This window comes from Coffea eugenioides, chromosome 9, assembly GCF_003713205.1.
Source record: "Coffea eugenioides isolate CCC68of chromosome 9, Ceug_1.0, whole genome shotgun sequence".
Lineage (NCBI taxonomy): Eukaryota > Viridiplantae > Streptophyta > Magnoliopsida > Gentianales > Rubiaceae > Coffea > Coffea eugenioides.
The window spans coordinates 860465-873772 of record NC_040043.1 but is presented as its reverse complement, the minus strand read 5'-3'; the positions used below and the strand labels follow the sequence as shown (position 1 = coordinate 873772).

The 13308-nt window shown below is 35.8% G+C and overlaps 2 protein-coding genes across 2 annotated transcripts; both read right to left on the bottom strand.

The window, feature by feature from the left end:
• Positions 1–506: 506 nt before the first annotated feature.
• Positions 507–1325, bottom strand: LOC113783189 (putative F-box/LRR-repeat protein At3g28410). Its single transcript, XM_027329255.1, has one exon. It carries the CDS (start codon positions 1323–1325, stop codon positions 507–509), a length of 819 nt encoding a protein of 272 aa, XP_027185056.1.
• Positions 1326–10976: 9651 nt separating this feature from the next.
• LOC113783161 (putative F-box/LRR-repeat protein At3g28410) lies at positions 10977–13044 on the bottom strand. The gene is made up of 2 exons (XM_027329227.1): positions 11825–13044; positions 10977–11240 (listed from the first exon to the last, which is right to left on the bottom strand). Exons 1-2 carry the CDS (start codon positions 12878–12880, stop codon positions 11235–11237), a joined length of 1062 nt encoding a protein of 353 aa, XP_027185028.1. The 5' UTR covers positions 12881–13044; the 3' UTR covers positions 10977–11234.
• Positions 13045–13308: the final 264 nt, after the last annotated feature.

Sequence of the window (13308 nt, the reverse complement as noted above, 5' to 3'; positions counted from 1 at the left end):
CAAAAGTTGAGGTAAGTAGTAGATTATTCAACGCATTCAGAACATAGACAAAAATCTTCAAAGGATTTGGATTCAAGCAGCTGAACCTGAAGGATTCTGGAACCTTGAAAATCAAAGCTAAGATGAATTTAAGATCTATCCAGCTGACAACACGTATTAATTGAAGGAGCATTTAAGATCTAATTAATCCAAATACTTAATAGGCCAAATTGGCTCTGCATAATTGCTCTGTGTAATTAAGTGATTGAAGTCCACATTTTAAAGAAGGCAAATTGAAGTTAACCTAAAGGAATGAATGGTCAAGGCAAGAAGAGGAGACAGATCAAAAGCTTACCAAAATGCAAGGGGAGGAAGATGGTGTGCAAGTACTGCAAAAACTGGACTTCTGGAGTTGCCTTTTAACCTCATTATGCTTCTTTCTCTCCCACCTGAATCTTGAGCCAATGAAGAAAAAGGCATCAATAGCTGATGGTAGATTCAATTGCTTGGCACCACCCTCTAAGCATTTAGAATTCTCCACTGATAATGCAGTATTCCATTCGGATTGTCAAGGTCTTCCCCAAGTGCAGAACAAGATTCAGCTTCTTTAGATTCGGATTGTTGCTGCAATTCAAATTTGTCAAACCATAGCAACCTATCAGAGTTAAATCTTCAAGTGATGGACAGCCAAGTAAGATCTTCTCCATCATGTTATCATTCAACTCAATATCCTTCAAGGACAAGATCTTGACCGATTTCAAACTAATCTCTCCCTGCAATTCGATATTGCAAGCGGCCAACCTTAGTTCAATCAAGTGATCACTTCTGAAAACAACATCAGGGACAGAGTAATCTTCAACGAGCTCAATGAAACCACACCCCAGTAAATCAAGATCAAGAACTTTCACTTTCTTGCTTGCTGCAAAACGAACTAGCGAATCGATTTCATTAGAAGTACTTTTCAGCCATTGATCTTCAAGAATACTGTCATAACCCTTGTGGAAAGCGAACTTTAGACGCAGTTTCTCCAGGGTTCTGCTCTCATTGAATTTCACTACTTGATGGATCAAGTTCATGAGCTTTTGATTGCAATAAGGACCGTTGTAGCAGGAATGGTTCAGGCACTGATCAAAATCAAGAATTCGAATACTGCGCCACAGGTTTCCAAATCTTCGAATCAGGACCGTCTTTACAGCATCCTCTAACGGTAGAAAGGAAAGTATATGCAGCAAAATCTCATCAGGCAAGCCACTCAACAAATCTTGCTGATCTTCTGATTTCTTCAGCTTCTCAAATCTACTACAAGTTGCAGTACCCTCATCTTCATCATCATTCTTGAAGTCCATTTTAGCAGCTTGGAAGAAGCTGAAATTAAAACAGGCAGAAGGGATCGAATTGCAAGAAACGTACATAGAATATCACACAAACACGACGATCAGGAGTGACTTGAAAAAGTACGCAACGGTTAAGAGTAAGACATCGATTTTAAGAAACAAAATTGGAGTGTTTGGACATTTGCAAACATTCTTAACCAAGTCCGAGGAACTGATTTGGGGCAGCTGCCAAGGCCACGAGACTAAAGGCTATAAGTCCATTTGGACCCTAATGCCAGCTCAAGATCCTATCAACATCGGAGAGGAAAGATATCCTGTCTCTGTCGGAAAAAGACAGAACAAGACTCAATTTGCTTATACGTTTCTGCCCTCCAATAAATTTTGCCAAGCATGGAGCCATGGACCACCATTCACTACAAATTGCCTAAAGATAATAGAAAATTCATCACAAAGGAATTCGATTGGCTGGATGAGATGGTTTTCTTTTTCCTTTTTGTTTTCTTGGTCAAATTTGACCCAGCATTGGTATCCCCACCTGACTAATAGATCAATTAAGCGGCAAAATCACAATAGTTAAATGATACATAAGAAAGTTCAATTGTTAATAAAAACGTGTTTACTGAGTTGTACATTTTTAATTGTTAATAATAGCATGCATATACAGGAATTGTCAATGCTTTCTTTAATGATGCATTTTTATTGGATCGTTCTCTCTTCTTAGTTACGAACTGATTTCCACTTTTCCTTTGGTAATTAAGGAGGTTGACTTTTCTTAGTTTTTTTTTCTATTGAGTGGGCCAAGACATTTTTTCAAAGAATAAATATCACAAATTGTGATTAAACTACTTAGAATTCGCTATATTGGCTTGTAAATAATTTATTTAGCCAAAACTGTCATTCAACTAATTGTAAATGTATATTTTATGATCGAAAAGTTATGTTTCATTAGTTCAATGACCACAAAATGAAGGCTTTTATTAGTTGAGTGATAAAAAAATATATTACTTACTAGTTGAATGCTTATTTTGACTGAATAAAAAAGTTTAATGACAAAAAATAAATGTTAAATAGTTCAGTAACTATTTTTGCTCTTTATTCTTTTCAAATCTAAGAAACTTTCACTTCAAATTTTTTTTCTTCATTAAGAGATTTAATAAAATTCTGCCGTCAATGGGAATTAGATCACTAATATCTAATACCATCTTGTCTTCGTTTCTCACACCTTTTTTCTTGTGAATCCCTCTGTAAGGACATAAGGAAGAGATGGCCTCTTTAATTTATGGTAAACAAAAGTTTTTCCATCATTTTTAGTGCAAAGAAAAATAAAAATAAAAAACTGGATATATATATATATATATATATATCTGTGTGTGTTTGTTATTAGTTGTTCCCAGAAAAATGTACTTTGGTTGTCTATTAAAAATGTTCAAGGTGTAAATATATTCTAAATAGTACACCTTAAAATAGGCTCTGTCGATTTTTTAATTAATTCATAATTGTCAAACAGTAGAAGGAGAATGCGGAAATTTATGAGTTTCGGGAATCTAAACAAGGAAGAAATAAAACTAGGAAAAATTAGAAGTAGCACATTATTTTGTATACCTGGTGAGGGAAAAATGGAAAATGGGTAGTCCGATCCAAGGGAAGCTAAAAGTGGGAACCAGTTCGTACTGATGGTTGTAATTGAACGTGCTTTTATTGTTTTATAAATTCCAAGAGAGATATACCTTTTCCAGAATCATGGGATCCATTATAATTGAGCTTTTGACATACATTAAAGTATACAATTCAAAGATTGCAATAATGTTCAGACAAACAACATAACATTAATAAACATTATATCCCCACAAAGAATATAAAAGATCCCAAATTCAAAGATTGCAATAATGTTGAGACAAACAACATAATATCAATAAACATTATATCCCACAAAGAATAGAAAGGATCCAAAATCTTCATGTGCTGATCATGACACATAATTCGTTGTCATTGTCATAAAACTTTGGATTAATCTTTCATATATTAACAGTGTATACACCGTCGATTTTGGATGAATGATAATTATATAAAAATTGAATTTAAAATCTAATTTTTACACATGTATCATTGATCTAATGGTGATAATATATACACTGTCAGTTAGTGTGCATAAGATTTACTCGAAAACTTTTTGGATTTAAATTTGCAAACGATATATGCCATAAATGAACACAAAAACTAGATCCAATTAATTTAGGCCTGTCCTTTTGTTGTTCTCACCACATGGGAAACAAACTTTGCCCATGCTATTTGTGCCAAAAATTGAAAGATATAGTAAATAGCTGTGCATTTTTTGTTCAGCAAGTTGCCTTCTTGACCAATTACAAACTCTTGCTCATGTTTCAAAGAGTTAAAAAACTTCATTCTGTCCCAAATTGAGCTAATGCTCAAAGTTTGATTATAATTTGACGGAACAAGAAATCAAGTTTACCTTTTCAACATAAGTAGATAACGTGCAAACACAATTCGGCCAAAAGTTTTGTCGTCCTCTCACGTGCCGCGCATGTGGTTGAGAGCGTTATGTTGTTCGCGCATTGCGCGCCGGGTTATCATCTTCTCCTATACCAGTATCCCATGTGCCTCCTGCTGTGTTGTCTGCCGCGTTGATAGACTTGTTTCTCTATCTGGCAGTATCACATGCCCTTCTTCCCCCTGCCCTCTCTCTCTCCTTCTTTTGGGCAATGTTGCTCTCTTGCTTATCCGGATGTTCAAGCCCTGGTACAGGAACCTGTTGAGACATCGAGCCTCGGTCCCTCGCGTTCTCATCCTTACTGCGCAATGGTCCAGACGTTTGGTTCTCCTCCTCTTCATCCGTTGTGAGTTTTCTTCTTCTTCCTTTTCTTCCTTTCCGGTGAGCTGCAGACTTTGCTGTTGGTTTTCTGCGTGATCTTTAGCCTGAAACTGATGTTTTTCTTCTTAGTTCTTTGTTCCCCTTCTCGAGCCGCGCCACGACCATCGAACCTCTGTCCCTCGCATTCTCTGGGTTTCAGTGTTCCAGATCAGCTGCCGTCAGTTCAGTTCTCCTCCTCCTCCTCCGTTATAAGTTTCCTTGTTCTTCCTTTACGATGAGGTGCGGTCTTCACTGTTAGTTTCCCCTCTAAGTTTTTTTTTTTGTTCTTTTCCTTTGTTTCCCTTTTCAAGTGGCTCCTATTTTGCTCTCTGGAGAGGTACGATCTTGCCGTTCATTTGGTTCGCCTCCTTCTTGTTCATGGTACGTTTTGACCTTCCTTTCCGCTGACGAACGTGCTTCGTCGTGACTTTTCTCTATATGTTTTAGCCTACCGTTGATATTTCCGTCCTTTGCTACTTCCCTCAGCCCTTTTTCCCTCCCCTTCCGCAGCCGTTCTGTTTTTTCCTATCTGGTGTGGTGCGATCTTGCCCTTTTTTTCGTTGTTTTTTTTTTTTTATTGTTGCTCTCCACGTTGCGCTGCTTTTTGTTTGGTTGTTCCGGTGTCTAGTCTACATGGGTTTGATTTTGGTCTGCGTTCCTGGAAGCTCCAGTTGTTATCCCTTTCAAACTCGAAAACATGTACATCATGCGTAGTTGTGCGTTTTGTCATGTGGTGTTTTTTGGTCTCTAGCCTGTTTCGGTTTTTTTTTTCTTCTTCCTTCTTGTCCCCCACCCTTTGATATTTGTCTTGTTCTCCCAAAAAAAAGGCTGTCCCAAAAAAAAAAAAAACTCTTTTGTGCTTTGTTCTTATTCTCTGTTCTTGTTATGTTGCCACTTAGTCCAATCCTTACACCTAGGGATCTGCTTCTTTAGATAAGTTTTGACTCATGCATTTAATTTGTTTTTTTGCCTATCTCTGGATATTATGTTTTGCATGCCTTTTTTTTGCGTTGCTCCTCTTTTGTTCGTTCCAAAGCATTTCCCTTTTATTTTTTTCGTATTACGCATTCGGCCTCTAAAGCTCTTAATCACGCTTGTAGCATTGACTTCTCCCACGGTTCTGAGCCTGTCTTCCTTTTTTATTTTTTTAGCTGGCCATGGAGCAAAAATTTTCTTTTTTCATATGCTTTCTGTCTAGATGGACTATGACTGTCAAGAAAATAACATTATCGAGTTCTGTTGGTGCTGGTTTCAAGCAATCATCTTTTCTTTCCAGATACATTGTAGATCTGTTCAAAATTTTCTTATTTTTCCAGCACTTTCTACCGTCGACATTTTTTTTCTTTCTTTTTATTAGACTTGATATAACTAAAATCATCTATTTCTGTTTTATCTATGCTATTCTCCATATTGTTGTTAATTCTTACAGTGAGCAATTTTTACAGTTTTTGAATCGCGTGATTTTTCTTCTCTTGTGGAATATTTAGATTGATATTATGCTTATTGTTTAATTTGCTTGTTTTTAATACGTGTGTTTTTCTTTTTAGGAAATTTTTGGTGCTTTTGTTTTGCTACGTTCTCCTTCACTGAGTAAGTTTGCTAATTTTTTTTATGTATGTATTCTTATCTTTTTAATTCCTTGAGCTCTGTTTTAGTTAGATCGATGATTGTAGGACTTATAAAATGCTTTTAGAAGTACTTTATACATGTTTGTGAATAAATGTGTCTATTCATGAGCAATTTTCTCTTCATTTTTCCTTGGATTTGAATATTTCTTCATGTTTCCTTTTGTTTCTTGTTAGGTTTTTACAAAGATGGATGGTGATTTTTTTGGAAAAGGGTGTAGCTCCATGGCTGGAGTATTACGGCAGATGAAAGTTGTAAACAGGCTAATTTATTTTGTTCTCAGTTAGGCTATGATAATATGATTTTGGTTTCATTAGATGTATTTCAGGCTTTAAATTGATTGCCGTATCTTGGCGAGGCAACCCTGATTGCATTTGAGGTTCATTCTTCCCTTCAAATGCAATTGGGTCTGCAGCCATAGCGGTACTCTCATCTCTGCCTGACTTTTACTAACAAACCTAAGCCTTACTTTAAACTACCATAATTACTGCAATTTTTTTTTCTTCCTTCTTGTCCCCCGCCCTTTAATATTTGTCTTGTTCTCCCAAAAAAAAAGGCTGCCCCTCGCCCAAAAAAATAAAACTCTTTTGTGTTTTGTTCTGAACTCATAAAACTCATGCAAAAGAGTTTTATGAGCCCCCATGCATGGAGAGGAGAATCTTCTTCTGACAGAGACTGATTAATTGTTTCTGAGCCTATTGCACGTTTTTGGTTGTTTTACTGACTATATTTGCTAATGGGTCTGCTCAAAAGATAGAGTGAATGGGGCTGGGGATGGATGTTGTATTTTGAACTCAATGGGCTGATTAATTTTTGCAAAGCTGATTTTTTTTTAAATCATTATTTGGTTTCCTAAACTCGTGCAGGTTTTGTATTTCTAGCATTTCACATTAGTTCTGCAACTTTTGTTTTGATTTTGGTCCAGAAATTGGACTCATCAGTGTAGTGAAGTAACAGCTCTTTGCTTTTGTAGCCCTTTTATTTTTCTGGCTATGTGCATTAAAAATTGTCTTTCTTGAGATGGAATAGCTCCTATTATTGACTGCTTTTCGCTTTGTGATTGTCCCAATATGGAAAAAAGCAGGTGATAGAACTGGAGTTCTTAATGCGACATCGTCAGTGAAAGAAACTCTGCAAGCAGCTGGAATAAACGTCAAGGTTGATGACTCTGATCAGAGAACACCTGGATGGAAATATAACTTTTAGGAGATGGAAGGTTTGCCTGCTTCTATAGATGTTCTGTATCTTGCCCAATATCTATCTTGCCATTGGACTTCTCCCGCCAAAGCATGAGTGAGAATAAGAGAAATTTAGGGAGAGGAAAATTCCAAATGCATGGCCACAAGCATTTCAAATGATTGTTTTTCTTAGAATGTTAACGAGCGCGGGACTACATCTAAACTAACTTCCTTGGAGCTTTAAGATTCTTGAAGGTTAATTATAATATATCTCACCAAGCTTGGTTACTTTGAAGACTTGTCACCTTACTTCACTTCACTTGAGCATCTAGAGTTATTGTTTAAAATTAGTTTGAAAAAAAAATCAACTTGACTGGTTAGGTTCCAATTGCGATTTGCTCAACCAAAACTTTTTGAAGACTGGCTTGAATAATTAACAAGTCAAGTGATATCTATTGAAGGCCAGCTCAACTAGAGCTACTTCAGTGATCGTTGGCTTTGTTTTCTGGGAGGGAATGAAGTTTCAATGTTGAAACGTCTGCTGTTGCTATTAATAATTCCATATTTGGAAGTTATGTGTGTGGATCTCAAGAAATACTATTTTACAGTTGAATGTAATACGATTGTGCTTTGAAATTAACCTAGCTTTTCTGCAGGGAGTACCTCTAAGTATTGAGATTGGACCTCGTGATGTGTCTACTGGAACTGAAGTCATTTCCATAAGAGATATTCCTGAAAAACAAGGAAAAGATTTCGGGATATCAATGGATTCTTACATTTTAATTGCTTATGTTAAAGGGTTGTTGGATGAGATTCAAAGTTGCTTGCCGGAGAGGCAACCATTTCAATTCATGAGTTTTTTTTTTGGGAATTTTAATTAAACCTGTCCTTCAAGACATTGGTTCTTTTCTTTTGTGAACTTTAATTACTGGCAGATTGTTAGCTAAGTGCGCAAGCAGTAATCTCTTGATTCTTTTGGTCTTATGTTACATTTTTTTACTCCAGTTTCTTTATCTTTCATATAATAGTAATGTTCTCGTATATATAGGTGTATCTTTAATATTGTATTTCATAGTTATTTATACTAAATTGGGCATACACATTTTTATCGCCACCGCGCAGGGCGCGGTTTATACCTCCTAGTATACTCTAAGATAGGCATGGCCACGGTTCCAAAACCGTCGGTTCTGATTCTTCAAAGAGGTAGAACCAGAACCGCACCATCTAAGATGGTTCTGGTTCTGATTCTGGTTCCTTATAGTTCTGATTTCGGTTTTTTATGGTCCTGGTTCTGGTTCTGGTTTCGTATAGTTGTATATAATTTTATTTAATTCCTTATCCTTACCAATTTTAATATCAATATAAAAATTTCAAATAGAATGTAAAAAAATAAATACAAAATAAAGATCATAGTTTAATTTTATTATTATTCTACAAAGTACAATGTAATAAATAGATAATACAAATTTTATGAAAAGTACATTACATTGTCAAATTAAAAAATACATTACACTATCAAATGGTAATCATTTTAAATGGAAAAGAAAATACATGATTTTTTCATTGAAATTGAGATGAAATATCAAAACCCATAAAAAAGAAAGCCCATAAAATTTAAACTTTCTTAAAACCTATTAAACACAACTAATTTTTTTTCTAATTATCTCACTATTTATATTAATTATTTTTAATTATTTTTTAACGGTTCTGGAACCGACAGTTCTGGTTCTGATTCTATTTTTTAGAGAACCAGAAGTGGAACCTTTATCCAAGGTTCTACCATGGTTCTGGTTCCACGGTTTTGGTTTCTGTTCTGGTCAGGTTCCAAACGGTCTAGTTCCGGTCCGGTTTCCGGTTTCAAATGGAACCATGGTCATGCATACTCTAAGACAGTTATAAGGGGACACAAATGATTATGAATGGCAATTTGAGGCAGTGTGACCAGTCTATTTTTTTTTTTTGGGTTAAGAAGGCAGTATACATATGTGTGTCTATATATATACATATGTGTATATATGTGTGTGTATATATATATGTATATATTTTAACTTTTTTAAAACGAACAGGATGCAAGTTAAATGCTTCGAGAAAAAAAATAAATGTCAATGTTTTAAAAAATCTAAAATAAGAAAATTAAAAGGGCTTCTGATTTACCCTAATATTTTACATCGAAAAGTATCTTTTTCTCCATATCAAAATTTTTATCTACTTGCGTATAATTTTTGGAGAGTATAATTGTCTTTTTAATTTTTGTATGCATGAGATCACTCAAAAATTGCATCCACGTTCATTTCGGTGCATTATATGCAGCTAAAATAACAATGTTGGATTCAATTTAAGTTTTGCCAAGTTGATTGTATTGTTATTGACAACCAGCTCCTTGGGCACCAAGGTGGGTCTTAAGACCCTGTTTGGGCTGTAGGTGGGGGTTCAAATCCCACCTGCAATAAAAAAAATTCAAGAATTGTGCCAAAACACTCCCTTGGGATTGTGTACCTACTAGCTCCTAACATAAAATCTCTTTAGGCTCCCCCTCCCCAATAGTCTAACATAGATAGGTTATACACTAGAGGTTTTTTCTCCAGAAAAAAAAAAATTGAAAAGTCCAGGGGGGGCAGACTGGTCCAATTGAACAATAAGTGGGCAAAATAAGATTAATTCACTTTCTGAGGGTGCATTTTTGAATTAACCTTTTTGTTATTTTTAGCCGTCTCCTCATTTCTTTCCTTTATCCTTCTTTCCCCCTTCATACAAATTCAACTCTTTTGTCCAAAATCAATCTGACATCATCGTCACCATCTTCATCTTCATCTTCATCATTCTTTCCATGGTCAATTTCAAATCCCACACAAAAATCCCAATGAAATTCCCGTAAGATAAACTTCAATCGCCAGAAAATTGAGGAAACAGATAAGGAAGAAAACGAGAAACCTAAGAAAATCGTAGATAGTAATTCAAAGCAGCTGGATGCAGAATATAATACAATCTTTCTGCTTCAATTGGCTGAAATCCTCATATTCCCCGCCCACATGGGCCGCTGCTATAGGCGGCGTTTTTGTCATCGTCACACTTATTCTCTCCATTTACCTACTGTTCGAACACCTCTCCGCTTACAAACATCCGGAGGTCATTTTCTTCATTTTTTTCCCTTTAATAAATTTTGTTTATGGTTATTTTTGTTAGTTGGAGAGAGGGGTTTTGCTGAATTTAGTTTTATTTGTTTGGTGGAATTGATTTTGTTAATAGGAGCAAAAGTTTTTGATCGGAGTCATATTGATGGTGCCCTGCTATGCTGTTGAATCTGTAAGTTGATTTTCTTTTCCCTGGTTTAGTTATTTAGTCTGTCAAGTTGAAATCTTTAATGATTTTTTAGGAGATTTGGGAAGTGGTTTGAGCTGAATTATGCAGTTTTTACTGTTGTGATGTATTATCAGCTGCATTATGCTGTGATAGTGTCGGTTTCAGTTGGGTTTTGCTTTATGGTGTGGTTATTGTGTACAATTCAGTTGTTCTATGTTGTGGTTTCGTTCACTGACGCTGCAGGTAGAGCTTGAAAGATGCCAAGTCCAAGTACTATGATGGACAATTATATTCCAGAGTTAACAACACATTTACCATTTCTGAGCACTCGACAAATATTGAATTTAGGCTCTCTGAATAATTTAAACAGTAGTTTGGGCATAGGATTCAAATTAATTAGTAACAACACATAGTATAAGTAAAATCGTTAATACCCCCAAAATTAAAAATCCAATTTGTTAATACCCCAAAAGAAAAAAAAATCCAATTAGCATCTCCTGTTGTCCCTTCCCTTCCAATGGTTTTAATGATTTTTGATGGTGTATATATTGTTAATATATATAAGATTTACTTTAATTATATATATATAATAATACGATTATGTTCTCTTACTCATGACTAATAAATATGCTGATGAAGACTGCAGATTGATTTTGGTATATCCGAATAAATTAGAATAACTACATGGGCTAAGCTCATCTAGGAAATATATTAACTTCCAGGAGAATTCTTGCAGATCTGCATTTGATATCAATTATTTCACTATAATTTTGATAAGTTGCTTGCGAGGTCTCCTCGAAGGCAAAAAAACTCCATTTGATCCAAAAACAGCTGCAGAAAATTCACCATTTGATGTGACATAACACTGGGGTAGGAATATACTCTTGAGGTGCTGAAAAGTAACTTGCACATTGCTTCCACTCGCTTTCCTCGTCAAGTCATTTTCCTTCATGCCTATCATAAAGTACCCAAGGGGATATATATGTTATAAACCTAAAAAAAAAAAAAAAAAAAACCTCAAACATAGAATATCACAATAAATTTGAGTAACATAACAAACAAGAATCTAAGATGTCAAAAAGTCTAGATTCTTGATATTATATCCAAGCCAAGATAATTATTTATTATGAGTGTCTAGAAGATTTGAATTTTGTCTACAACAAAAAAAAAAATAAAAAAAAAATTCCAAGGGTTGTGCTATTTTCAAAAGTTGAGGTAAGTAGTAGATTATTCAACGCATTCAGAACATAGACAAAAATCTTCAAAGGATTTGGATTCAAGCAGCTGAACCTGAAGGATTCTGGAACCTTGAAAATCAAAGCTAAGATGAATTTAAGATCTATCCAGCTGACAACACGTATTAATTGAAGGAGCATTTAAGATCTAATTAATCCAAATACTTAATAGGCCAAATTGGCTCTGCATAATTGCTCTGTGTAATTAAGTGATTGAAGTCCACATTTTAAAGAAGGCAAATTGAAGTTAACCTAAAGGAATGAATGGTCAAGGCAAGAAGAGGAGACAGATCAAAAGCTTACCAAAATGCAAGGGGAGGAAGATGGTGTGCAAGTACTGCAAAAACTGGACTTCTGGAGTTGCCTTTTAACCTCATTATGCTTCTTTCTCTCCCACCTGAATCTTGAGCCAATGAAGAGTGAGGCATCAATAGCTGATGGTAGATTCAATTGCTTGGCACCACCCTCTAAGCATTTAGAATTCTCCACTGATAATGCAGTATTCCAAGAGATTGTCAAGGTCTTCCCCAAGTGCAGAACAAGATTCAGCTTCTTTAGATTCGGATTGTTGCTGCAATTCAAATTTGTCAAACCATAGCAACCTATCAGAGTTAAATCTTCAAGTGATGGACAGCCAAGTAAGATCTTCTCCATCATGTTATCATTCAACTCAATATCCTTCAAGGACAAGATCTTGACCGATTTCAAACTAATCTCTCCCTGCAATTCGATATTGCAAGCGGCCAACCTTAGTTCAATCAAGTGATCACTTCTGAAAACAACATCAGGGACAGAGTAATCTTCAACGAGCTCAATGAAACCACACCCCAGTAAATCAAGATCAAGAACTTTCACTTTCTTGCTTGCTGCAAAACGAACTAGCGAATCGATTTCATTAGAAGTACTTTTCAGCCATTGATCTTCAAGAATACTGTCATAACCCTTGTGGAAAGCGAACTTTAGACGCAGTTTCTCCAGGGTTCTGCTCTCATTGAATTTCACTACTTGATGGATCAAGTTCATGAGCTTTTGATTGCAATAAGGACCGTTGTAGCAGGAATGGTTCAGGCACTGATCAAAATCAAGAATTCGAATACTGCGCCACAGGTTTCCAAATCTTCGAATCAGGACCGTCTTTACAGCATCCTCTAACGGTAGAAAGGAAAGTATATGCAGCAAAATCTCATCAGGCAAGCCACTCAACAAATCTTGCTGATCTTCTGATTTCTTCAGCTTCTCAAATCTACTACAAGTTGCAGTACCCTCATCTTCATCATCATTCTTGAAGTCCATTTTAGCAGCTTGGAAGAAGCTGAAATTAAAACAGGCAGAAGGGATCGAATTGCAAGAAACGTACATAGAATATCACACAAACACGACGATCAGGAGTGACTTGAAAAAGTACGCAACGGTTAAGAGTAAGACATCGATTTTAAGAAACAAAATTGGAGTGTTTGGACATTTGCAAACATTCTTAACCAAGTCCGAGGAACTGATTTGGGGCAGCTGCCAAGGCCACGAGACTAAAGGCTATAAGTCCATTTGGACCCTAATGCCAGCTCAAGATCCTATCAACATCGGAGAGGAAAGATATCCTGTCTCTGTCGGAAAAAGACAGAACAAGACTCAATTTGCTTATACGTTTCTGCCCTCCAATAAATTTTGCCAAGCATGGAGCCATGGACCACCATTCACTACAAATTGCCTAAAGATAATAGAAAATTCATCACAAAGGAATTCGATTGGCTGGATGAGATGGTTTTCTTTTTCCTTTTTGTTTTCTTGGT

Coding starts and splice junctions, on each gene's coding strand:
- LOC113783189 (XM_027329255.1), bottom strand. CDS start 1,325: ATGGACTTCAAGAATGATGATGAAGATGAGGGTACTGCAACTTGTAGT.
- LOC113783161 (XM_027329227.1), bottom strand. CDS start 12,880: ATGTACGTTTCTTGCAATTCGATCCCTTCTGCCTGTTTTAATTTCAGC.